At 45.0% G+C, this 27,241-nt stretch overlaps 1 protein-coding gene across 12 annotated transcripts in view; it reads left to right on the top strand.

The window, feature by feature from the left end:
• Positions 1–27,241, top strand: part of LOC110534036 (disks large homolog 4) — a 94,822-nt gene that overhangs the window by 33,342 nt on the left and 34,239 nt on the right. For 6 of the 12 annotated variants that reach the window (XM_090186814.1, XM_036990435.2, XM_036990433.2 and 3 more), the window contains exons 2-3: positions 7,768–7,929; positions 17,916–17,972. In XM_090186814.1, coding sequence (XP_090042940.1) covers positions 7,768–7,929; positions 17,916–17,972 — 219 coding nt within the window. Of the gene's footprint in view, positions 1–7,767; positions 7,930–17,915; positions 17,973–23,593; positions 24,610–27,241 lie in introns of those variants that run through there. The other 6 variants (XM_090186815.1, XM_090186812.1, XM_036990436.2 and 3 more) reach the window with 3 other exon arrangements.

Below are 27,241 nucleotides of genomic sequence, written 5' to 3' on the forward strand. Positions count from 1 at the left end.
GACGAAGATCAACCCGTCGCTCAATGCGAATAGCGAGTTCAATCAAGGAATCCACGCTGGAAGGAACCTCCCGGGAGAGAATCTCATCCTTTACCTCTGCGCGGAGACCCTCCAGAAGACGAGCGAGCAAGGCCGGCTCGTTCCAGCCACTGGAGACAGCAAGAGTGCGAAACTCAATAGAGTAGTCTGTTATGGATCGATTGCCTTGACATAGGGAAGACAGGGCCCTGGAAGCCTCCTCCCCAAAAACAGATCGATCAAAAACCCGTATCATCTCCTCCTTAAAGTCCTGATACTGGTTAGTACACTCAGCCCTTGCCTCCCAGATTGCCGTGCCCCACTCACGAGCCCGTCCAATAAGGAGAGATATGACGTAGGCGACACGAGCAGTGCTCCTGGAGTAAGTGTTGGGCTGGAGAGAAAACACAATATCACACTGGGTGAGGAACGAGCGGCATTCAGTGGGCTCCCCAGAGTAACACGGCGGGTTATTGATTCTGGGCTCCGGAGATTCGAAAGCCCTGGAAGTGGCCGGTGGATCGAGGCGGAGATGGTGAACCTGTTCTGTGAGGTTGGAGACTTGGGTGGCCAGGGTCTCAACGGCATGTCGAGCAGCAGACACTTCCTGCTCGTGTCTGCCTAGCATCGCTCCCTGGATCCCGACGGCTGAGTGGAGAGGATCCGAAGTCGCTGGGTCCATTCTTGGTCGGATTCTTCTGTTACGGTGCGTGAATGAGGACCCAAAAGCGAATTAACTTAAACAGAGCTTCTTTAATTACCAAACATAGGTAGGCTCAGACGGACCGGCAGATTCCGACAGGACAAGACAAGGTTACAGCAAACATGACGACAGTCTGGTTCAGGCATGAAACACAACAAACAAGAATCCGACAAGGACAGGAACAAAAACAGAGAGAGATATAGGGGACTAATCAGAGGGAAAAGGGGAACAGGTGGGAGAAGGGGTGACGAGGTAGTCAAGAGGAGACAAGGAACAGCTGGGGGAAAGCGGGGGAGAAAAGGTAACCTAACAACGACCAGCAGAGGGAGACAGGGTGAAGGGAAAGGACAGAGACAAGACACAACATGACAGTACATGACAAGAACTGTCTGAGTGAGGGGCCTAGTTGAATGAGCCTAATGGGAGGAATATGTAACATGAAAACTAGCGTGGTGATGTCGCCAGGCAGGCCAAAACTCCATCCCACCAAAAGTATTTTCAAACAGCACTTACACTAAAATGGTGTCATCGTTTTCATAATTTCACGGAGTTATTCCAACCTCGTAGTGTGGAAATATATGTCAAACATAGGAAAATAAATCACGTTTTTGACTTCACTGGGCCTTTAATGCTGTCTATAATGCTTTCAAAGACACTTACTAATAAGATTGGGGTTGTCATATGGCCTTATCTGTAGGTTTGAGCCTCATCCACCCATCCACCCTCCCCCCGCCCATTTTCAGGTGTTTCCGGCCTGACAGCTTGCTCTGTCTCCTTCCACATGGCATGGAATGGGTCTTCTGCCTGTTTTCCTCCCAGTCTGTTTGCTGTATCTAGCCAACCATTTCTTCTGTGACTCTGCCAAATGGCCATGCTGTGTCCACTAGCAAGGTGCCTAGGACTCCCTCCTTGATCTGGCCACAGTGCTGTGTGAAAGTGGGTTTCTCTCTGGCCCACTGATTGACGGGGCTGTCTCTGACATGTACAGATCTTTGGGTTCCCCCATGAGACCCAGGAAGCACCTCCACTTCGCCTCCTCTCACCTCCCTTCAGCACCAGACACTACTGCCCACCTTCCCTCCCACCCTCAACACCATCCTGGTCCACACCCACACTCAAACAGACTCCACTCCAAAGCCACTACAAATAGCAATATGTCCCCTCCTCCCCTTCTACTCAGATCACCATGTGAACATGAGGCACCGGTGAGAATTGTTGGAGCGTACCAATCATTTGAAGTGTATTGAAAATCAAAATGGAAGTACTGACATGCATTTATACAAAAGGGGAGACAGTTGGCCAGCACTTGGTTTCAGTCTTAGCATGATTTATTGTTCTTCCTGTTTCACATGCTGGAAATAGGTCAATTTCCTGCCTACTTCCTGGGTACTACTGGACCAGGCTATTGTTCCACTGTGTGTGTTATGTTCCAATACTTTCTCTACACTGCTCAACTCCTAAGGTGATCTCCACGGTGGTGATGTCCTGAATGAACCTCCGTGACGCACGTTCACCTCTCCACCTAGCAGTCATGATAGTGCTAGTCACTCCACTGTCATTGAAACCCCTGGTTTTCATGTGGAAGAGAGCGATTGAGGAAGTTCTGCCATGCACTTTGCTGCGGTTTAGTACTCCTATTGGCAGTATGTGTAAATATTCGACTTCCTGAAATGAAGTCAGCGGAGCTTGTAAGAGATGTTTGTTTTTCCTGGAGACCCATCATCAAAACTTGAAAGCTGTGTTTAGTGTGACCTGGTTTGAGTTGCTGTTCTGGTTGAGGGGGATGGGGGAGGTCTTTGAGGATAGCAGTTCAAGTTGAGGCTAACTCTCCCAGTCGTGAATGGTTAAAGACTGTTCCGACCCAACGTGGGGATCAATGCTCAGCACACCCAGGGAATTTACTTATGAGCTCTCTACCGGAAAACACTGGGCTGTACTCTCTACCGGTCAATGGGCTGTACTCTCTACCGGAACACTGGGCTGTACTCTCTACCGGAACACTGGGCTGTACTCTCTACCGGAACACTGGGCTGTACTCTCTACCGGAACACTGGGCTACTCACAGGAACCCAAGGACCCGCTGTCACTCACTGCCAACAAGCCAATAACACAATCGATAAGCCTGTAATACTCCTCACCTGCCTGCTCCCACAAAGACTCAGATGGCCATGAGTCATATGAGTCAGATCCTGCAGTTCTCTGTAGGAATGTAAATCGGTGTTGTCTTGTAAGTGTTCAGCTTATTCAGAGAGTTCTATTCTGGGGGTATGCACTTCAGACGGCTAGCTGGCTTAGTAGTTTCACTAACACACTTTCCCCTAGATCAAGCTGACCCATTTATTCTGCCGCTTGTGTTGTCTTCTGTTGGATTCAGTACTGGACCTCTTCCACTCTGAATGATCTACTGTATCTACCATCAAGCTCTGGAGCTGGGAATGGGCTGGCGTATTCAGCAGAGTAACTGTATGATAGTAAAGAGAGGATATTGAATTGACTATCTTCCCTCTTCCTCCTCTCTCCTCTCTTCTCTCCTTCCCTCTCTTTCCCCACTGTTCTCTCTTCTGTTCTCTCCTTCCCTCTCTTTCCCCACTGTCCTCTCTTCTGTTCTCTCCTTCCCTTTCTTTCCCCACTGTCCTCTCTTCTGTTCTCTCCTTCCCTCTCTTTCCCCACACTCCTCTCATCTGTTCTCTCCTTCCTTCTCTTAACCCACTCTTCTCTCATCTGTTCTCTCCTTCATTCTCTTAACCCACTCTTCTCTCATCTGTTCTCTCCTTCCTTCTCTTAACCCACTCTTCTCTCATCTGTTCTCTCATTCCTTCTCTTAACCCACTCTTCTCTCTTCTGTTCTCTCCTTCCCTCTCTTTCCCCACTCTTCTCTCTTCTGTTCTCTCCTTCCCTCTCTTTCCCCACTCTCCTCTCATCTGTTCTCTCCTTCCTTCTCATAACCCACACTCCTCTCTTCTGTTCTCTCCTTCCCTCTCTTTCCCCACACTCCACTCATCTGTTCTCTCCTTCCTTCTCTTAACCCACTCTTCTCTCCTTCACACCCTCCCACTCTTCTCTCCATCCCTCTCTCCCTGGTCTTTTCTATCATTCCCGCTGGCTGGCTTGGCGTTACTCTTGCACAAGCCCATTACTGTGTAGACTTGCTGGGTTGAATCCCAGCCAATGAGTGGACAACTGAAACTAGAGATGCCAAAATGTCAGTGGAACAAATGGAGTGAAGCCCTGAACTTAATGTGAAGCCACACACACTAGAACATATGGTTCACATTCTCTTAATAACCCCAAATGATTCCAAATGTCTTCTTTGTCTTGATGTTTTGTCTGTGTAATCTCTTTATGGAGATGACCGGTAGTGATTGAACTGAGAGCTGCTGTGTCGTGTGCAGGCTGTCTCAGGCTGTCTCAGGCTGTCTCAGGCTGTTACAGCCTGCCCAGCAGCTGTCCTGGATACGCTGTCCCTTAAGACCACACATGAGAGATTTAATTGATTGAATTATCTTCCATTGTCTTAAGTTAAGAGTAAGCATTCATTGGTATACAATTACTTTAAATCTAACTAGCAGTGCATATGACTGTAACTGTCATGACACAAGGCGAGACCCAGATGCGGACACAGGAGGCAGATGTTTGGAGTCTTCCCATGTTTATTAATCCAAAAGGGGTTAGGCGAGAGAATGGTCGTGGACAGACAAAAAGGTCAAAACCAGATCAGAGTCCAGGAGGTACAGAGTGGCAGACAGGCTTGTGGTCAAGGCAGGCGGGTACAGAGTCCAGAAACAGGAAAGGGTCAAAACCGGGAGGACCAGAAAAAGGAGAATAGCAAAAAGCAGGAGAACGGGAAAGACGCTGGTTGACTGGGAAAAACTTACAAGATGAACTGGCACAGAGAGACAGGAAACACAGGGATAAATACACTGGCCCAGAGAGACAGAAAACACAGGGATAAATACACTGGCCCAGAGAGACAGGAAACACAGGGATAAATACACTGGCCCAGAGAGACAGGAAATACAGGGATAAATACACTGGCCCAGAGAGACAGGAAACACAGGGATAAATACACTGGCCCAGAGAGACAGGAAACACAGGGATAAATACACTGGCCCAGAGAGACAGGAAATACAGGGATAAATACACTGGCCCAGAGAGACAGGAAACACGGGGATAAATACACTGACCCAGAGAGACAGGAAACACAGGGATAAATACACTGGCCCAGAGAGACAGGAAACACAGGGATAAATACACTGGCCCAGAGAGACAGGAAACACAGGAATAAATACACTGGCCCAGAGAGACAGGAAACACAGGGATAAATACACTGGCCCAGAGAGACAGGAAACACAGGGATAAATACACTGGCCCAGAGAGACAGGAAACACAGGAATAAATACACTGGCCCAGAGAGACAGGAAACACAGGGATAAATACACTGGGGGAAATCAGCGAGACCTGGAGGGAGTGGAGGAAACAAGGACAGGTGAAACAGATCAGTGTCTGACAGTAACATACGTTGTCACGTCCAAAGTAGATATATTTTCTTGTCTACCTCCACTCCTCTGACAACAAAAAGAAGGAATGTTTTCCACATTTTTTTCTCTCTGCATTTCTCTTTGTCTCTGTTAGTATGTGGTTTGGATGAGTCTTGAAACACATTGTCATCACCTCACTCCTCCCCGCTCTCTCCTCCACCCCTCCCACCTTTGTCCTTGTTCTTTCTTTCCCCCTCTATCTTGACCCTCTCCCATTTCTCATCATCCCTCTCTCAAAACCCCGTCCTCCCTCTTTCTCATTTCTCCTCTTCAAACCCCCTCCTCTTCCCCCTCTTTCTCATTTTTCCTCATCCCTCTCTCAAACCCCCGCCCCCCCTCTTTCTCATTTCTCATTTATCCTATTCCCTCTCTCAAACCCCCTCTCTTTCTCATTTCTCCCCTTCCCTCTCAAACTCCCTCCCCCCCTCTTTCTCATTTCTAATTTATCCTCTTCCCTCTCTCAAACCCCCTCTCTTTTTAATTTCTCCTCTTCCCTCTCTCAAACCCCCTCCCCCTCTCTTTCTCATTTCTCCTCTTCCCTCTCTCAAACCCCCTCCCCCTCTCTTTCTCATTTCTCCTCTTCCCTCTCTCAAACCCCCTCCCTCTCTCTTTCTAATTTATAATTTTCCCTCTCTCAAACCCCTCCCCCTCTCTTTCTAATTTATCCTTTTCCCTCTCTCAAACCCCCTCTCTTTTTATTTTCTCCTCTTCCCTCTCTCAAACCCCCTCCCCCTCTCTTTCTCATTTCTCATTTCTCCTCTTCCCTCTCTCAAACCCCCTCCCTCTCTCTTTCTAATTTATAATTTTCCCTCTCTCAAACCCCCTCCCCCTCTCTTTCTAATTTATCCTTTTCCCTCTCTCAAACCCCCTCTCTTTTTATTTTCTCCTCTTCCCTCTCTCAAACCCCCTCCCCCCTCTCTTTCTCATTTCTCATTTCTCCTCATCCCTCTTCCTTCTCTCAAACCCCCTCCCCGTCTCTTTCTCATTTCTCCTCTTCCCTCTCTCAAACCCCCTCCCCCTCTCTTTCTAATTTTTCCTCTTCCGTCTCTCAAACCCCCTCCCCCCCTCTTTCTCATTTCTCCTCTTCCCTCTCTCAAACCCCCTCCCCCTCTCTTTCTAATTTCTCCTCTTCCCTCTCTCAAACCCCCTCCCCCTCTCATTCTCATTTCTCCTCTTCCCTCTCTCAAACCCCCTCCCCCTCTCTTTCTCATATCTCATCTTCCCTCTCTCAAACCCCCTCCCCCTCTCTTTCTCATATCTCCTCTTCCCTCTATGAAACTCTCTCCCCCTTATGCCCCTACCCATCTCTGCCCATCTCTCTTCCTCTCATCTCTCTCCCACTCTCTCTCCCTGTGTGTTTTGTGGTCTTGCTGTCTCAGTGTAATGTGATCCAGCAGCAGTGCTGACTGCCCCCTGCTCTGGCACGGCAACGCACTCTCTGCTCTGCTCTGGTTGCTAGGCAGCTGATCTGAGACCAGTCCTCTCCTCAGTGCACCTCCCTCGCCGGCCCGTCTGGCTGCTTCCAAAAAGAGCAGAGGGGATGGTAGCACCGTGACACCAATCCTAATGCCACACTCAATCTCAGGCCACCAGGCAGGCAGGAGACACCCAGTTAACCCCTTGAATCTTCTAGGTTTTGAGAGGATAGGTAGAGGCTCATCTGACGACAGTACGGCAGACTGTAGTGTAAGTGTACACAGCCAGGGAGTTGGGCTAGTCGGGTTAGCTGTGGACTGGTGCACAAACATAAACAATAACACTTAGGTTGCTCCAGCAAATTTGCTTTATGATGCCTTCTTGGGCTGTGTTTATGTTAAAACATTGCAACATTTTGCAGCTCTCTGTGTCACTACCTGAGTGTAGGCCACAGTGTGTGGCTAGCGCAGTGGGCTAGTTGTTGGAAGGTTGCCCAGGCGTTGGAGATCAGTAGGGTAGGAGCTATGGTTATTGGTTAGTAACAGAGTGTTATCTTGCTGGGTAGGTAGGAGTCATGTGCTGCTGTGGTGTTGCTCCATTTGGTGGTGGAAGAGAATGGTCTTAGACTTACTTCATAGTGGCCCCATTTAGGGCCCCATATAGGGCCCCATTTTCTGTCCAAAAACAGCCTTCAGATGCACTTGTGGGTTTGCTACACCAGTTTTTGTTATTTTTGTGCATAAATGGAACCACGTTGGAGCCGCCCGGCCTCCTTTAGGGGGCGGAGTTAAAAATCACATCGCTAAGACCCTTTCTTGGTTGGTGCATTAAAAGTGTAACAACCACAGAAGCACGGAAAGTTGACATGGATATGAGTTGCATTTTGCTGAGATGTAGGCTCTGTTTTGTCCCACAGGCACAGTGTCTGCATTGAAATGATAACTGTTGTTAACACGATCTACCCCTGATATGTGATGCCTAATAGCATTAACCCTCCTCTCTCTCCTTCTCTCTCTTCCTCCCCCACGTCTCTCTCTTCCTACCCCACGTCTCTCTCTCCTTCTCTCTCGTCCTCTTTCTATCTCTCTGTAGAAGTACCGGTACCAGGATGAGGAGACGCCCCCCTTGGAGCACAGTCCAGCCCATCTGGGTCAAGGGAAAAGTGCTGAAATGCTTCACATGAGTGACAAGAACCTCGCCGCCATGGAGGCAATGCATGGCTACACGCCGCACACACACATCTCCCCTATCAAGGTAGGACGCACACACATTTCTATAACTACACACCACACACTTACATCTCCCCTTTAAAGAAGGACACACAGACAATCACAAGTCGAGCACATCCCCCAATGCATGGTACCACCCACACACAGACACGACTGTCACACTGGGCGCACATACAAGGTGTTACTTACAAAAATAGCCCACATCTCACCCAGCAGGATCAACTAACTGTGTGTCATACAACAACACATCCATGTCGGACAGTTTGACTCTCTGCTCTCTTCCGTCTCTCTGCTCTGGGAGAGATGTAGCCCGTCGATCCACCCCACTTGCTTACAGCTCCACTAGGGCTGCACAGGCTTCCTGTGTAGATTAAGACATCGCGGGGGGGGGGGGGGGGGGGGGGGGCTGCGAGAGATGGCTCAGGAGAACATACCTGTCTTAATCTACACCGGAAGTCCGTCCGACCCTAGTGCAACTGTAAGCAAGCTGGTCGGATCTGTGTCTAGAGAGAGATTGTGAGCGCTAAGCTCCGAGGAGAATATAGAGGCTACAGTAAAGCTCGTGGGCATGCAGCCAAAGGACACTACTGACATGAGTACAAGCGTGAACGCAGTCACCTTACAGCACATTAATACTGGGTGTATATGGGTGATTCTACAGAAGTGGTGCAAATTGCAGTCCCACCCCTCCAAAAAAACAATTAAAATAAACAGTTAGGTCTCCAAACTTAAGACATTTATTTACATCATGATATGTTCTAATTCAATCCAAGGCAATAACAAACATATTGTTTAATTAATATTGTACAAAATCATTGTACCTGTTAAACTCTGAGCGATTGTTTTGGACCGGGTCCGGTGATGTTTTGGGTGGTACCCCCCTCCCTGCTCAGCCGTTTTTTGGTAAAAAAAAATTTGAAAGTGACATATCATTCGAAAGCTAGAGTACTTGTCTTTTTGGAAATCGAACTCAAATCTTACTGCTGGCATTGTCATAAAATTCCCCTCCCCCACCACCCCTCCCCATAAAGCTCAGAAATCATGCGCTATGGTCATGTTCATAGAGTATGCAATGTAGTTCAAGTCCCCAAAAGTGCAAACATTTAGTATGCATGGAAAGGGTACACCCTGACGGTCATTGTAAAGCAATGCATTTCCTTCTCCGGCCACATTACCTTGCATGCATCTGCCACGTGCACCGTCGATCTATCTTATCGTTTGTAATAGTTAAAGTGAATGGGAAAAGAAGTTTGAAGCTTGTCTTATTTCAACAACCAAAATAACTCCATAACTTGACAGCCCTGATTGCCCTAAGGTCCTTTTAAGATGTCAGGCTTGAAATGTGACCCGTTTGACTCACTACCCAGTTGGCCAAGAGACGTCATGTGATCTCCTACTGCTATCTAGTGGACGAACTGGGAATCAGACAGGGGATATATTTACATCAATGGATAGGTAGACTGACGCTTTCGACCTCATATGTATGTCATTCCTGTAAGACACGTTGCACAAGCAATGTTCCTATGGGAATATGCGCATGTTTAGAGCACCACAATAAGGCTTTCAACATGGCACGTCATAGGATGCCACCTTTATTGTGAAGGGGAAACGTCTAGGAGAAACAACGGCTCAGCCGCGAAGTGGTAGGCCACGTAAGCTCACAGAATGTGACCGCCAAGTGCTGAAGTACGTAGCGCGTAAAGATGGACTGTCCTCGGTTGTAACACTCACGATCGAGTTCCAAACTGCCTCTGGAAACAACATCAGCACAAGAACAGTTAGACGGGAGCTTGGGTTTCCACGGCCGAGCAGCCGCACACAAGCCTAATATCACCATGCGCAATGCCAAGTGTCAGCTGGAGTGGTGTGAAGCTCGCCGCCATTGGACTCTGGAGCAGTGGAAACACGAACTCTGAAGTGATGAATCACGCTTCACCATCTGGCAGTCCAATGGATGAATCTGGGTTTGGCTAATGCCAGGAGAACGCTACCTGCACCAATGCATAGTGCCCACTGTAAAGTTTGGTGGAGGAGGAATAATGGTCTTGGTCAGTTTTTCATGGTTCGGGCTAGGCCACTTAGTTCCAGTGAGGGGAAATCTTAATGCTACAGCACACAATGACATTCTAGATTAGTCTGTGCTTTCAACTTTGTGGCAACAGTTTGGGGAATGTCTTTTCCTGTTTCAGCATCACAATGCCCCCGTGCACAAAGCGAGGTCCCTACAAACGGATTTGTTTGTCGAGATTGGTGTGGAAGAACTTGACTAGCCTGCACAGAGCCCTGACCTCAACCCCATCGAGCACCTTTGGGATGAATTGGAAAGCAGACTGCGAGCCAGGGCCTAATCGACCATTACCAGCGCCCGATTTCACTTATTATCTTGTGGCTGAATGGAAGCAAGTCCGACGCAGCAATGTTCCAACATCTAGTAGAAAGCCTTCCCAGAAGAGTGTAGGCTGTTATAGCAGCAAAGGGGGGACCAACTCCATTTTAATGCCTGTGATTTTGGATTGAGATGTTCAAAGAGCAGGAGTCCACATACTTCTGGTCATGTAGTGTTGGTCATGTAGTGTTGGTCATGTAGTGTTGGTCATGTAGTGTTGGTCATGTAGTGTATCTACAGAAGTATGACAGATCCTGCTTGTGTTGCCTGTATGAGTGTTTGTTTAATAGCCAATTGATTCCATGAGTAGCAAGCCTCATTCAATAACTACATGTTGGATAAACAATTGAACAACTTTGACTGTTTTTAGTCTTTACTATGCTGTAGTAAAGGCTTAATGTTTTCATTAAACCAGCCTCTCTGGTATTTATCATTAATTGAATGTTGTTACACTGTTCTAAATTGTCTGAAAAGGGTATATTTATAATAATAACAAGCCTCCTTTTTACTTGATCTTATTGTTATGATTATCATAATAATCGAAATTATTATCATGATCATCATTATAATAATAAGTGATGCCGTTATCATTATATAGGCTACTGTATCAATCGATCATTCATTAGTTCATGCCATCACACAGCATACGAGTCATTCATTTGTTCATGCCATCACACAGCATACGAGTCATTCATTCGTTCATGCCATCACACAGCATACGAGTCATTCATGATGTGAAATGCAACCAAACATTTTAGTTGTCAACTAAAATGACAAAGTGACCATTGAATAATTAGCATAAACAATAAATAGGCCTAAACGGTTCCATTTCGGGAATTGCATTCGCGAGTGATTGCGACTGTTTTCAGTCGGTGCTTTAATGAAGGCTTTACAACAACAACAACAAAAACATAAAAAAGTTACAACAGACTCTCTGCTACACTGTGTTGTTTACATTGTTCAAAATGGTCAGAGAGATCGTTATTGTCATCTAACAGCACCTGAGCAACCACAACATGGACAGCGTGATAAATACTGTTGATGTTCTGTGGTGGTCGCTGCTGCAGCAGAGAGAGAGAGACTTTCACAGTAAGAAGTTCACTACCTAACATCTACAATATCAATAAATATTTGAAGTACAGTTTTAGGACAAAAAAATATGTGTTTGCTGGGATGTTCATCAGTCCAAATGAAAGATACTCAGCCTATGTAAGCTATAAGAATTCTTTAGAGTCGAAAATAAGTCAAAGTTGTCCAAAAGGAAGCAGTCACAATGGAAACAATTGACATCATAGAGATATATAGAGGACTCATCTTTGTATCTGTGCTACTATGGCGTCTGTGACAGCACGAGCAGGCAGCGCCATTGAGGCTATTTCCAACTACTCTACCAACTGAGCTACAGAGGACCACCATGTGGGTAGTGGACAAGTACACACTTCAGGAAAAAGTGTAGAGAATTGAGATGCATAGCCAGCAGAGGGGGCTCCAACCAGGCCAAACATTGACATCTATTTGACCAAACCATAGATGTCTATAATGTGCTATTCTGTGTTCTTCTGTACTGTGCTCTACTGTACTATACTGTATAGAGTGAGGCAGGTAGCCTAGCAGTTAACAGCATTGGGCCAGTAAAGGAAATCCCCGAGCCGACTAGGTAAAAAATATGCCAATGTGCCCTTGAGCAAGGCACTTAACACGAATCGCTCCTGTATGTCGCTCTGGATAAGAGCTTCTGCTAAATGACTCAAATTTAAATGTGCTGTACTGTACTCGAGTTTACTCTACTTGAGTTTCTTACAATTGAAGAAAGGGTCCCTGGACTATTGCCTTGACCTTGTCATGGTTTCAACTCACTGCGTCTGGATCTGCATCTTGGGACCAATGTCCTGGTATTAATCTTGGTCTTGGCTCCAAACCATAGGCTACCCAATTTGAAGAAGACAAAGCTCTCTGATCATTGGCTGATCACTCCCAACCCATAGGAATCCCCACCCAGTTGACTACTTTCAAATGATGGAAGCCCTCAATGGCAATAGCTATACTTAAACGAGTTGTACCCATACAGAGTCCTCTATTTATGATTGACACTTGACACCGAAATGCCTGTTATTTTTGCCAAAATAATGATAGGTGTTTAAACATCTGACAACATAATTGATTAGATGCATAAGTCATTCAATCAATCAACAGATTTCAGATTCATAAAGTCAACACTGAACATTTTACAGAGAACAATAGAGAGGATGTTTATCTTACTTCAATTGTAAGGTTTAGAAAATCAGGTTAAAAGTCATGTTTTTACAATTTTGTTCATTTGGTATGCAAATACAATTTATTAAATGAATCTGTAATAGGTTCATCAAAACGATCACTACTGTGCGTTATTCTCTCTTTATTGCAACTTTGTCACAGTTTCAGTAGTTTCACAGTGTTAGTTTCACACATTTAGTGGGGTGGTAAGCAATTCAGGTAAAATGTCAAATATGCAACACAAAATATGTGTGTGTGTATTATATGACATGTGTTGGAAGACTTGTGCTGGACGTTTGGGAGGAATAGGTCATAAATAACTTTGAACACCCAATGTGCACCACTTCTGTTCAATGACCCATATGCACAGACACGAGCACACACATGTATACACACCCAGATGATATTTTCGTTGTCGAAGGGATACCAGGCACCTTTCTCTCTGATCTATACAGAATCGTCTATTTCTATCACTCGACATCCTTTTCCTGTCCTTCTCTCCCTCGGTGCGTTCTCTCTCGGGAAACATGCATTCACATCCGTCTATGCTTCTGTGACCGACGTTCACAGTGTGCCAGTGTGCCTCAGTCCATCTGTGTGCTGGATTTCTTTTTTGTGTACTCTGACGTGACGTGATATGATATGTGATATAATATAATCCGCCTTTTCCTGGACTTATTTGTGATCCAGTAGGCAGGAGGGGAGAGTCAAGGACCGTGAAAAAAACGATCGCAAACCGTATCAAAGTTGCTTGAGAGAAAGATCATTAGGACTTCACTGAGAATGTCTACGATGTCACATTTGGACCTTTGCGATATTGACGTCAGCGAAACATCCTCAGCCCAGTTGAATTGTCCTACACTCCCTGTCCACGGGGCCTAAGGGGACTTGATGTCTCTTCTTTCTTTTCTTTTTCTTTTTACTTCTCTGTATATGCTGCTCGTATCAAACGCCCCTCCGTGGGACTGTCTGGTTAGTATAGATTTAGGCTGGATTAGATTATCACTGATTCAGGTTGTGGTCTTGCCGATAATGCGCCACCTGCATTTGTGTTGTTCGGGACAAATCAAATCCAATAACCTTTGATTGGTCCCGTACACATATTTTGTAGATGTTATTGCGGGGTTATAGGGAAACGCTTATGTTTCTAGCTCCAACAGTCCAGGGTCTTACCTAACAATAGAAAACGACTACACGCCAATCGCACAAAAATAATAAAAGAAAGGTATGAAGATATAAATATCAGAACGAGCAATGTCAGAGTGAGGAATATAAATACATATGTATGTGATGTTGTACAGTATGTAGACATTATGGACAGTATATGAATAGAAAAGGTGTGTACAGCAGTAGTTAAAGTGCATTCGGAAAGTATTCAGACCCCTTCCCTTTTTCCACATTTTGTTACTTTACAGCCTTATTCTAAAATTGATTGAGTACATTTGTTTCCCTCATCAATCTACACACAACACCCCAAAAATGACAAAGTGAAAAGTAGGTTTTTAGAATTCTTTGCAAAAGTATTACAAATAAAAAGTATTCAGACCCTTTGCTATGAGACTCAGTATTGAGCTCAGGTGCATCCTGTTTCCATTGTTTACCCGTGAGATGTTTCTACAACTTGGAGTCCACCTGTGGTAAATTCAATTGATTGGACATGATTTGGAAAGGCACACACCTGTCTATATAAGGTCCCTCAGTGACAGTGCATGTCAGAGCAAAAACCAAGCCATGAGGTCGAAGGAATTGTCCGTAGAGCTCCGAGACAGGATTGTGTCGAGGCACAGAACTGGTGAAGGGTACCAAAAAATGTCTGCAGCATTGAATGTCCCCAAGAACACAGTGGCCTTCATCATTCTTAAATGGAAGAAGTTTGGAACCACCAAGACTCTTCTTAGAGCTGGCCGCCCAGCCAAACTGAGCAATCGGGGGAGGAGGGCCTTGGTCAAAGAGGTGACCAAGAACCTGATGATCACTCTGACAGAGCTCCAGAGTTCTTCTGTGGCGATGGGAGACCTTCCAGAAGGACAACCTTCTCCGCAGCACTCCACCAATCAGGTCTTTATGGTAGAGTGGCCAGACGGAAGCCACTCCTCAGTAAAAGGCACATGACAGCCCACTTGGAGTTTGCCAAAAGGCACTTAAAGGACTCTCAGACCATGAGCAACAAGGTTCTCTGGTCTGATGAAACCAAGATTGAACTCTTTGGCCTGAATGCCAAGCGTCATGTCTGTAGGAAACCTGGCACCATCCCTACGGTGAAGCATGGTGGTGGCAGCATCATGCTGTAGGAATGTTTTTCAGCGGCAGGGACTGGGAGACTAGTCGGGATTGAGGGAAAGATGAATGGAGAAAAGTACAGAGAGATTCTTGATGAAAACCTGCTCCAGAGCACCCAGAACCTCAGACTTGGGTGAAGGTTCACCTTCCAACAGGACAACGACCCTAAGAAAACAGCCAAGACAATGCAGGATTGGCTTCGGGACAAGTCTCTGAATGTCCTTGAGTGGCCTAGTCAGAGCGCGGACTTGAACCCGATCGAGTATCTTTGGAGAGACCTGAAAATAGCTTTGCAACAATGCTCTCCATACAACCTGACAGAACTTGAGAGGATCTGCAGAATGGGTGAATCTCCCCAAATACAGGTGTGCCAAGCTTGTAGCATCATTTCCAAGACTCGAGGCTATAATCACTGCCAAAGGTGCTTCAACAAAGTACTGAGTAAAGGGTCTGAATACGTATGTAAATGTAATATTTCAGTTTTAGATTTTTTTTATACATTTGCAAAAGTATATTTAAAAAAAATGTATTTGCTTTGTCATTATGGAGTATTGTGTGTAGATTGATGAGGAACACATTTTTTCAAATACATTTTAGAATCAGGCTGTAACGTAACAACATGTGGAAAAGCACCGTATTTAGGATGAGCCTTGACTAGAATACAGCATATGCAAATGAAGTGGGTAAACAATATGTAAACTTTCTTAAATTGACCAGTGTTCAATGATGATTTACAGTGACTTCTGAAAATATTCACACCCCTTGACTTACAGCCTCAGTTCAAAATGGACTAAATAAAAACAATTCTCACCCATCTTCACACAATAACAACATAATGACAAATTGAAAACATGTTTTTAAACATTTGTGCACATTTCTTGAAAATGAAATACAGAAATATATAATTTACATAAGTATTCACACCCTAATCAATTCTTTGTATAAGCATATTTGGCAGCAATTACAGAGTCTGTCTGGATCTGGTCTCTAAGAGCTTTCTAAACCTGGATTGTACAACATTTGCCCATTATTCTTTTCAATATTCTTCAAGCTCTGTCACATTTGTTGTTGATCATTGCTAGACATCCATTTTCAGGTCATGCCATTGATTTTCAAGTAGATTTAAGTCAGGTTTTCCTCTTGGTCTTTGCCAGTGCTTAACTCCATTCCATTTAATTTTTATCCTAAAAAACTCCCCAGGCCCTAAACGATTACAATCATATCCATAACATGATGCAGACACCACTATGCCTGAAAATATGGAGAGTGGTACTTAGTAATGTGTTGTATTGGATTTGCCCCAAACATAACACTTTGTGTTCGGGACAAAAAGTTAATTGCTTTGCCACATTTTTTGCAGTTTTACTGTAAACAAGATGCATGTTTTGGGATATTTTTATTCTGTACAGGCTTCCTTCTTTTCACTCTGTCAATTAGGTTACCATTGTGGAGTAACTAAAATCAGCAACTACATCCATTTTCTCCTATCACAGCCATTCGACTCTCTAACTGTTTTAAAGTGACCATTGGCCTCGTGAAATCCCTGACTGGTTTCTATCCTCTCCGGAAACTGAATTAGGAAGGGCGCGTGTGATTTTGTAGTGACTGGGTGTATTGATACACCATCCAAAGTGTAATTAATAACTTCATCATGCTCAAAGGGATATTCAATGTCTGCTTTTCATCTACCAATAGGTGCCCTTCTTTACGAAGCATTGGAAAACCTCCTTGGTCTTTGTCATTGAATCTGTGTTAGAAATTCACTGCTCGACTGAGGGACCTTATAGATAATTCTATGTGTGGGGTACAGAGATGAGGTAGTCATTAAAAAAATGATGTTAAACATGCAACTTATGTGAGTATGTGAGTTGTTAAGCACATTTTTACTCCTGAACTTGTTTAGGCTTGCCATAACGAAGGGGTTGAATACTTATTGACTCAAGACATTTCAGCTATACTTTTATATATATATATATATATATATATATATGAAGAAAATCAAGGGGTGTGAATACTTTCTGAGGGCACCAGTCTCTATGGTGCAGGGTTGAGCACCGGGTGATAGCTGGCTAGTAACAGTAACTGAAGTTCAGGGCAGTGTACTGGGCGGAGGCCTGCTAGTAATGATTATTTAACAGTCTTTTGGCCTGGAGATAGAAGCTGTTTTTCAGTCTCTCGGTCCCAGCTTTGATGCACCTGTTCTGTCGCTGCCTTCAAGATGGTAGCGGGGTGGACAGGCCGTGGCTCGGGTGGCTGAGGTCCTTGATGATCTTCTTGGCCTTCCTGTGACACCGGGGGCACAAAGTTGTGCAGGTGCGAGGTTACTGCACCTGCACCACTTTGGAATACTGCCCTACTTTGTTGCCTCCACTTTGAGACTGTTAGATCCGTTATCACGGTCTCATTTGCCCCCTCATGTGTTAAGAAAGAGGAACAGCAACTCAATTTCTGCACTGGAGAAACTGAATTGACTTCAGGCGAAATGTTCCGTTTGTTGACATCAAAAACAATGTTTATTTTAAAATGGATAACTCCGGTCCTAGTTGCTGATTGGACGAGGAGAGATCAAGCCGTTATACAGTTTAGAATCTGGAATGCTACACCCCATGGCAGGAATAATGATGGTGACTGCAGGTTTTTTGTGTTTTTATTGAATATTGTTTTTGCACAAAACCTGATTGCATTTCCACGTCCATGTCCCGATTCCATTCTTGTTTCTCGCCTTCTTATCGCCTGGCTTTCCCTCTCTTTCCTACCACTCTGCCTTGTTTGAACAAACAATACTAACCCCCTTCTATTCCAGTTGAATAATTGTATAATCCTTTCTTTGTTTACTTACGTCACTCCTCCTCTTCCTGGTTTGGGGTTGGGCACTTCTCTCTGTATGTTCACCTGCCTACCACTCTGCAATATAACCTCTCAGTGTATTGCCTTAATATTACTCACCTCCCATTTATACTATTTTATCCCGACTCGCTTTCTTTGCTGTGCTAATACCGATTCCTCTCAGTTCACCCCCTTCCTTGTTTCTTACTTCCTCACCAGTAGTTACCCCTCCTCTTTACCCTTTACCCTCCTCTGTTGTTTTGCAGCCGGTGTTGATGTCGTCAGGCCACAATCCTATGTACACCTCTGCTGTTTCCACACTGGTAAGAGCACAGCACCTCCTGATGCTCACAGCACTTCTGTTCTGTCCTCACCATCATCATCATCATCATCATCATCATCATCATCATCGCAGTGGCTTTCTTTACATCTTTACTTGTCATGTATTGTGACATCATTTTGAGTCCTACAAGTCGAGCTTGGTTATATTATCGCAGTTTATCACAGTCTGTTGCAATAATGAGGTCATCTTTCGCTGTGGTCATAGTGCTCATCTGTGACATGTGAGCAGGAGTTAGACTACTAGAATGTACATTAACCTTGAGATGAGGGTCCAGAGGTCAGCCATGTTGGGCAGGGAGTTATTCAACCATGGTTTGCCAGCGCTGTGTTAAGATATTGTGTAAAACCATGACTGTGAAGAATGTATCTGCACTGTATGTATGTTAATTAGCTAGCCAGCCAGTTTTGAGGGAATGATTCCATTCATTTTTCACATTAACTGCCAGTATGCAAACATTCCATTTCAACAATGAAGTCAATCCACAACCAAACACTGGCTGGAATCAGTTGATGATAGGACTTAAACAAGTTGTGAATGCAAAAAGTACTGCTATTGTATCAGATAATAGCACTGACAGCTTTTCCAAGAAAAATACATCTCTTTACATATATTTTAGAGGCTATTCATACAGAAAATTGTTATAAAACCTGTATAAACTGTATTTATAATTATATTACTCTATTTTAGGTTGACTATAATTGCATTACACAATTTCTGATAGCTCATATGCCGTACTTTTATTTTCCTGCATAAGTAAAAGCAGGAAATGCATCCCCTATGCCTCTACTGTCATTCATTAAATTAGACTGGTTTTGGATTTCTCCCTGACCAAGATGTCTGCCATTTTTACCCCATTATGGAACTTTGTGGGCATATGACATATCCCCTCTAGTAATGTAATAGGATCTATATTGTATGTGATGTGGTCATAATGTGGTCATGCTCATGCAGAACCATCATCTGGACTGGTCGTTCTCACATTGCAGATGATGTTTTTTGCTACAGAGCGATGTTACATCTTCTGCAGTATCCACTTAGCTAATGTCTGTGTATTTTTTTATGTGTGAAGTTTCACTCTGTTCTGAATCCAGGTGAAAAACGTGTGATAAGCTCCTAATATTGTTATTTTGTGGTGAAAAGCAGGTTCTGACTAGAGGGAGTACAGCTACGACCGGAAGTGACGTTTTCGTAGCAGGTTAGGGTAATTTACTCAGCAGGTTAGGATAATTCACGTGGCAGGTTAGGAGACTTAGGATAAGGTTGAGAAAATGTTTAGGGTTAGTTAAAGCTCTCTCCTAACCTGCTACGAAAAGTAACTTCCAGTCGTAGCTGCACTCCCTCTAGTCCCAACCTGAGAAGCATTGGCTGCCTAGTCTATTTGACTGGCTGATTTCCAAGGTCAGTTGTGATATTGTGTCAATGATCTATCTACATGATATGGAAATTTGGATAATCCTTCTGTGAAGTACTGTATATTTCAAAGGATCTTTCGGCCAGGGCACCAAGGATTGACTGTGGCCAGGAGGGGGCAGTGTTTAACTGTGGAATTATCATCTCTTTTTTTATAACCTTGAAAAGGTGACCATGCTGCATAAACAGTGATGCATATGTTTAATGATGAGTTGAGTTGTGATGAGTTGTTGTGAACAAATTGAAGTTGCTGTTGGACCATTATTCTGGCATTGAGGCGTTCAGTTACTGTTCGATTGAACGTTAGAATTGGCAAAACAAGTTACCTAAGAGTTACCTAAGCGACTTTGCTGATGCCAGACTAGACATTATATGGTAAACGTAAGGTGGCAAGTTGGAATCTAATCACGGACAACTTTAGCATTTTAGCTAATTGCCAAATTTTCAACTACTTACTACTTTTGAGCTACTTTGCAACTACCTAGCATGTTAGCTAACCCTTCCCTCTAACCCTAACCCTAGCCCTAAACTCAACCCTTTAACCAAACTCCTAAACTTAACGCTAACCTTAAACCTAACCCCTAACCTCTAGCCTAGCTAACATTAGCCACCTAGCTAGAATTCGTAACATATCATATACAAAAGTTTGATGGCCATCCATAAATGAATACATACCATACAAAACGTAACATATCATACTAAATGGAGTGTCTTGGATTTACATACAAAATAATATGAAATGCTTGGAGACCAGCTCGGGCACGCCGGTTCCAGTAGCTCAGAAATGGCCGGCGGCCTGTGCTTTTCACGCACTATAGTGTCTAGAGTTTTCCAGAGAATGGTACAACAAACAAAAAACATTGAGAAGTCCTACAGCTCGTTGTAGAGAGGTCGAAAGAGAATGGCAGGAATTGTGCAAGCGAACGGGCAGGCCACAATCAGGCAAATAACGGCGCAGTACAACAGTGGCGTGCAGAACGGCATCTCGGAACACACAACTCATCGGTCCTTGTCACGGATGGGCTATTGCAGCAGACAACCACACCGGGTTCCAGTCCTATCAGCAAAAAACAAGAAGTAGAGGCTCCAGTGTGCACGCGATCACCAACACAGGACAATTGAGGAGTGGAAAAATATTGCCTGGTCTGACGAGTCCCAGTTCCTGTTGCGTCATGCTGACGGCAGAGTCAGGATTTGGCGTCCATGGCCCCATCCTGCCAGGTGTCAACGGTACAGGCTGGTAGTGGTGGTGTAATGGTGTGGGGAACGTTAAGTCCCTTAATAACAATTGAGCAATGTTTCCATGCCCGAATAATTCAGGCTGTTCTGGGGCAAAGAGGGGTCCGACCTGGTACTAGATGGTGTACATAATAAACTGGCCACTGAGTGTATATGCAGCTCATTAGAAATGCAGAAGGCAGGAAGGGTGAGGAGGGAGCAAGGAAAAAAAGCTTTTAACACATTTATCCCCATATGGCGTGTGTGTGTGTGTGTGTGTGTGTGTGTGTGTGTGTGTGTGTGTGTGTGTGTGTGTGTGTGTGTGTGTGTGTGTGTGTGTGTGTGTGTGTGTGTGTGTGTGTGTGTGTCTGTCTGTCAATATGGGCTGGGGTGTGATGCTGCATTGTGTAGAGTGCGCCTTAGGGATTCACCTCCCCAGACAGTCAGCAGTGATCCAATAAATTCTATCTCCCCAACAAACGTACACCCGCACCCACACACTCTTGCCTCTGCATTGACAGGAAGACATTGATGTAGTTTTATAGGCAGATGGCAGCAGTTGTGGTGTCGTTGGCTGCTAGGTGCTTAAATGTGCCAAGTTTGCAAACAACACTGAGGACTCCTGCCCTATTCTGCACTGTTCTTATGCTTTATGGGTAGGATCGCCTCAGGAAGCACTGCAGTGGGTTGGCATGGCAACAGGAGATGGCCCTGCCCTTACAAAAAAAATAACGTGAAAAAAAAACACGTGGTTTTTGGACACGTGAACATATCGCAAAAAAAAACGTTATTCTCCTCACAAGTGAAAGGTGGTGTTAACACGTGAACTCTAAATGTAATACGTGTGAAAATATGGTTACACGTCAAATTTAAGATCAACATGTCAAACCGCAAATTTGACGTGTTTTTGTAAGGATGCTGGCTTAACCCTCCTCCTCAGTTATGGAGATGACGGCACCAGCGTCACGGTGCTTTGGCTTGGAGCCCTTAAGACTGTTTTCAGCCTGAGATCTAAATCAGGTCTGAATTAGGTCTAAATTAGACCTGTTTATGATAGGGCCTTCTGACAGGAATTTGACGGATTGGCTTTCAGCGCCAATCCAATGGGGGTGTTTTTGTTTTATTAACCCTTCTTCAGACATGATTATATTGATCCTTATTACCCAATACTACTCCCCCCATCCACTGCACTACACTGAACATTAGCCTACTTTACTCACTACACTATACTGTTCTATCATTCAACTGCTCCCCCGCCCTCTGCTCAGCATCCTCCCTCTCTCCCTCGCCTCCCATGTACTGTATGCTATTAGAGTTCAGTCGTTTGACCCTCAGATTAACTGCCATGTTTGGGTTACAGTAAAGTAACCCAGTCATTTATTTCTGCAGGAATTCAATTAAAAATGTTCTCTAGTGTATTCCACCGGGGCCCTGCATTCTCCCTATTCCCTGCCTCTCTCCTCCCCTCCCTCTTTCTCTCTGCACTCCTCTCTGTATCTGACTTGGATATTCATTTTCTCCATCTTCCTTACTTTTCTTTAATAAATGTTTAACGGCGTCCCTGCAGCTCCAATGTAATTACTGTGCAGGAGCAGCTCGGGTCTACTGGGGAGGGGAGAGGAGAGAGCAGAGGAAGGCAAAGACGATGCGCGCTAGAAGAGGAGAGAATCGTCAGCATTAGATAGAGGAGAGGGGGGGATCGTAGTGGGAGGGAGAGTAGAGAGTAGAGTGGGCCCTGTAATTGGAAGTGAGAGAAAATGAGGTAAGAGGGGGAGAAAGGTATTGTATTTACCAAAGCGAGGCTGTCAGCTCTGCATGTTCTTACATAACTCTTGTGTGTGTGTGCTTGTGTGTGTGAAAGCGTGTACTTGTGCATATATACTGAGTGTACAAGACATTAGAAACACCTTCTTAACCTTCCACTCTACAAGGTGTATAAAGCGTTTCACAGGGATGTTGGCCCATGTTGTCTCCAATGCTTCCCACAGTTGTGTCAAGTTGTCTGGATGTCTGTTGAGTGTGAAAAACAAAGCAGCGTTGCAGTTCTTGACTCATTCCGGTGAAGCCTGGCACCTACTACCGTAGCCCGATCAAAGGCCCTTAAATCCTTTGTCTTGCCCACTCACCCTCTGAATGGCACACACACACAATGACTATGTCAGCTTTGCATGTCCTTACATAACTCCCATGTGTACTGTGTGTGTGAGTGTGTGCGCTTGTGTGTGTGTGTGTGTGTGTGCGTGCACTTACTTAGTGCTCCATCTCTGTCCTGTGTTGCTGTCCATGGTGCTTACTTTATTGACTGCAGCAGAGTGGGGAGGAAGTGTGGAGGGAAGGGGAGGACACAGACATGAGAGAGAGAGAGAGAGAGAGAGAGAGAGAGAACGAGAGAGAGAGAGAGAGAGAGAGAGAGAGAGAGAGAGAGAGAGAGAGAGAGAGAGAGAGAGAGAGAGAGAGAGAGAATATTGAATTAAACGTTAAAGATGTGACAGCCCTGTAGAGTCGGACAAGCTTGGAAGTGGAGCACTGTCAAACTCAGCTCAGACAGACAGACAGACTGGTGCTGCCTGCTAGAGAGGACTAGCTCATCGGAAGGCTGCATGTCGGCCGTACATACTGCACTGCATTGGGATAACACTGTGTAAATCGCTAGGATGATCGAGTGGGTTGCTACTATGCCATGTTTAGTTGATGAGTGGTGCAGATTGTGCTTTGAGCAGACCACGGGGATATTAAACATGTATGACCAATCATATTGCAGTGTGTTTCACTTTAGATTAAAATGTCAATTTAGGTTTATCACCGCTTGTGCCATAGTCCCCAGCCCAACCCCAGTTCTACCCTCTTCAAACATCGACACCACTAACACAATCAACACCCATCCCCCGCCATCATAATTGCCATAAAACTTTCCCACTTCCCCTTCCCCGGGGTGGGAGGGGGTGCAGCAGCCGCTGCAGCAGCATAAACTGTATCTCAGTGAGCACAGGACAAGGGTAAAGAGACAGGGGATATTCGCTCAGGAGAGAGAGACTACAGCAGGCTGTTGTAAAGCAGAGGATGGAGCTCGAAGGGAGACACCGGTCGCGCTCCTCAGAATAAAGAATAACCCGTTTTAGATCAGAACGAGATATCCAGATGACGAATGTGTTTTTAGCTTGTTTTCCCAAATTAGATGCAGCCATATTCAGTTCGATCTGAATGGCAAATACGTAGCCCGGTCGTAGGCTTGGCTATTTTGACAGCTGTTCAAAATAGCGCTATTGCTCATATTTGAACAGTAGGTTAATTATCAGACCGACAGGTAGGCTATACAATCCCACCCAAACCGCCGTGTTGAGGATTCCTCTAATGACCGACTCCACACTTGGATTACACAGCAGAGCAGGGGGTGGAAGGAACATTGTCGCCGGAGTCCAAACTCTATTCCGCCTCTCCAGAGTTATTTTGGTACCCAGACCGGGACTGTGGTACCCCCGGATTTAAAAGTGTTTGTCTGGTTTTGAATGTAAAGCTATCTGCCTTCCCAGCCCAATGCTTGATATCAGGGGTATTGTTGACATTTTTGTCTTTCTATTGTTGAAGTAGGATGGCCTAATTCTGCATTAGTTGAAAGTGCATGTTTAGTATGAGGTTATTTTAAAAGTATTTTTCACTTACATCGAGATATTCCCAGGCTATACCGATATTCCTAGTAATGTTGTCATGTGGCAGACAAACTGCCTTGATATAATATGGGTTTATGAATTTGTCATGTTTTTTTGAGAGGAAACGCCCCTTGAGAGCACCTCCTCTCTTCTCTCTCTGCCACCCACTTATCCGGCTCGTCCATCATTTTGGGAGGTGAACGGTGTTTGTTAGGATCCCCACGGCGGCTCAGTGTTCAGCACTCAGGCAGGATGTTCGTCTCCGTGTGGTATGCCAAAAAAATGGGCCGGCGGTTCATCAACAACGTCCGGAAAGCCAAGAAGCATCCGCATCATATAATGGTAGGCACCAATTAGAAGTGGTTGTTGACTGACTGGTCTGATGATAGATTTGTCAGATACAGCTATGTCATGTTGATATTTGGTATGGTTTCGGTGGTTCCCTATGGATTTTGAAAATGGGAATGTATCTGATGTTATCTAAATGAAAAATGGAGATTTGTGTTGTTTCTATGGAAATAGATATGAAAGATCGGTTTGTGTATTGTAATATTGAACATAGGCATCCATTTAAATTTGTGCTGCACCTTGAGTGAAGGCTTATTCCGAAGCATCTTTAGATAAACTGCTTTATGGAGTCAAAAAACTGAATTGGTATGGTCATATGGTCCATGTCTGTTCCAGCACTTGTAAGTCGGACTCTCATCAAAAGCTTTGTTTGGTTACCAGTTTATCAGGATGGTCAACTCTCTGTCCAGAATGTCAAATGGAAACGCTTATGCTGGCCAGATAGGGAGAAATTACAAACTCTATTTCTTGAGTGAGACTTTTCTCAATTCAGTGGATGGTTTCTTTCATGGATTCGTTAAACATTTGCTAATATTGGCACTTACAAACATAACGCTTGGATTTCTGGATTGAGGATATAGCAGCCACACATTTGGCCTCTGAGAAATGCGTGAATCACAGACCCAATAATGTGGTAAAATCTTCCTTTGTGGCTCCTCTTTGTACGCTGTAGCGTAGCCCGTGTCTGTGTATGTGTGGGAGTATATTGTGCTCAAAACTCTCTGACCAAATCCTTTGAGTCCCTTCTGTTGTAACAAAGTGATGCTACGCATTTGTCATTTACAGCTTCAGTGTGCAGGGAAAGTGTAGGAGGCCCTTATCTCGCTCTCGCTCTCCCTCTCTCTTAAACACAAACACATGCAGCATTACACACATGTGGCACACCCTATGGCTTTTCTGTGGGAGTGCATTTGAGGTTTTAATAAAGAATGGTGTGTGAGATATCAAATAAAATGGTATTTGTCACATGTGCCTAATAGAACAGGTGTAGACTTTACTGTGAAATGCTTGCTTATTAGCCCTTCCCAACGATGCAGAGTATATATAAAAAAATCAAATATAGCAACAAGAATGAAGCTATATACAGGGAGTCCCAGTACCAGATCAATGTGCAGGGTACAAGGTATTTGAGGTAGATATGTACATAAAGGCAGAGTAATGTGACTAGATAAGAAAACAAATACAAATAAAGACCAGAGTAGCAGCAGTGTGCGTGTGCGTGTGTGTGTGTGTGTGTGCGTGTGCGTGTGCGTGTGCGTGAATGTGTGTGGGTTTTGTGTGTATAGTGCGTATATACTGTATATTATTGTGAGTGTGCATAGAGTCAGTGCAAGATAGGGTCAATGCAGATACTCCGGGTAACCATTTAATGAACAATTTAATGGTCTTATGGCTATTTAGAAGTCTTATGGCTTGGGGATAGAAGCTTACTCCGGTATCGTTTGCTGGAAGGTAGCAAAGTGAACAGTGGCTCGGGCGGCTGAAGTCTTTGACAATGTTTCAGGCCTTCCTCTGACACCGCCTGATATAGAGGTCCTGGGAGACAGGGAGGTTGGCCCAGTGATGTACTGGGCCGTCCGCCCCACCCTCTGTAGCGTTTTGCGGTTGAGGGCGATGCATTTGCCATACCAAGCAGTGATGCAGGCTTGCAGCCAGTCAAGATGCTCTCGATGGTGCAGCTGTATATGACAAACCTTTTCAGCCTCCTGAGGGGTATGAGGAGACTGTGTGGGTGTGGGTGGACTATGTTAAGTCCTTAGTGATGTGGATACCAAGAAACTTGAAGCTCTTGGCCTGCTCCACTACAGCCCCGTAGATGTGGATGGGGGCATACTCTCCTCTATTTCTCCTGTAGTCCTTGATCAGCTCCTTGGTTTTACTGACATTGAGGGAGAAGTTGTTGTCCTGGCACCACACTGCCAAGTCTCTGACCTCCTTCCTGTAGGCTGTCTCATTACTGTCAGTGATCTATCAACATCGTGTAGTCAGCAAACTTGATCTATTGGGTCATGCAATCGTGGGTGAACAGGGAGTTCAGGAGGGGACTAAGCACACACCCCTGAGGGGCCCCCCTGTTGAGGGTCAGCGTGGCGGAGGTGTTGTTGCCTACCCTCCCCACCTGGGGCTGCCCATCAGGACCTCCAGGATCCAGTTGCAGAGGGAGTTGTTCAGTCCCAGGATCCTGAGCTATGTGATGAGCTTTGAGGGGACTATGGTGTTGAGCTGTTGTCTATGAATAGCATTCTCACATAGTTATTTCCCCTCTTGTCCAGGTGGGAGAGAGCAGTGTAAAGTGCAATTGAGATTGCGTCATCTGTGGATCTGTTGGGGCGGTATGTGAATTGGAGTGGGTCCAGGGTGTCTGGGATGATGGTGTTGATGGCCAGCCTTTCAAAGCACTTCATAATTAAAGATGTGAGTGCTACACGGCGATAGTTCTTTAGGCAGGTAACCTTGGAGTTCTTGGGAACAGGGACAATTGTGGTCAGTTTGAAACATGTTGGGATTACCGACTTGGACAATGGGGGATTGAAATTGACCATGAAGACACTTGCCAGCTGGTCTGCGCATGCTCTGAGAACGCACCCTGGTGTTCTGTCTGGCGAGTGTTAACCTGTTTAAAAGT

The sequence above is a fragment of the Oncorhynchus mykiss genome, chromosome 10 (assembly GCF_057628025.1).
Source record: "Oncorhynchus mykiss isolate SJ-2025 chromosome 10, ASM5762802v1, whole genome shotgun sequence".
In the NCBI taxonomy this organism is placed as follows: Eukaryota; Metazoa; Chordata; class Actinopteri; order Salmoniformes; family Salmonidae; genus Oncorhynchus; species Oncorhynchus mykiss.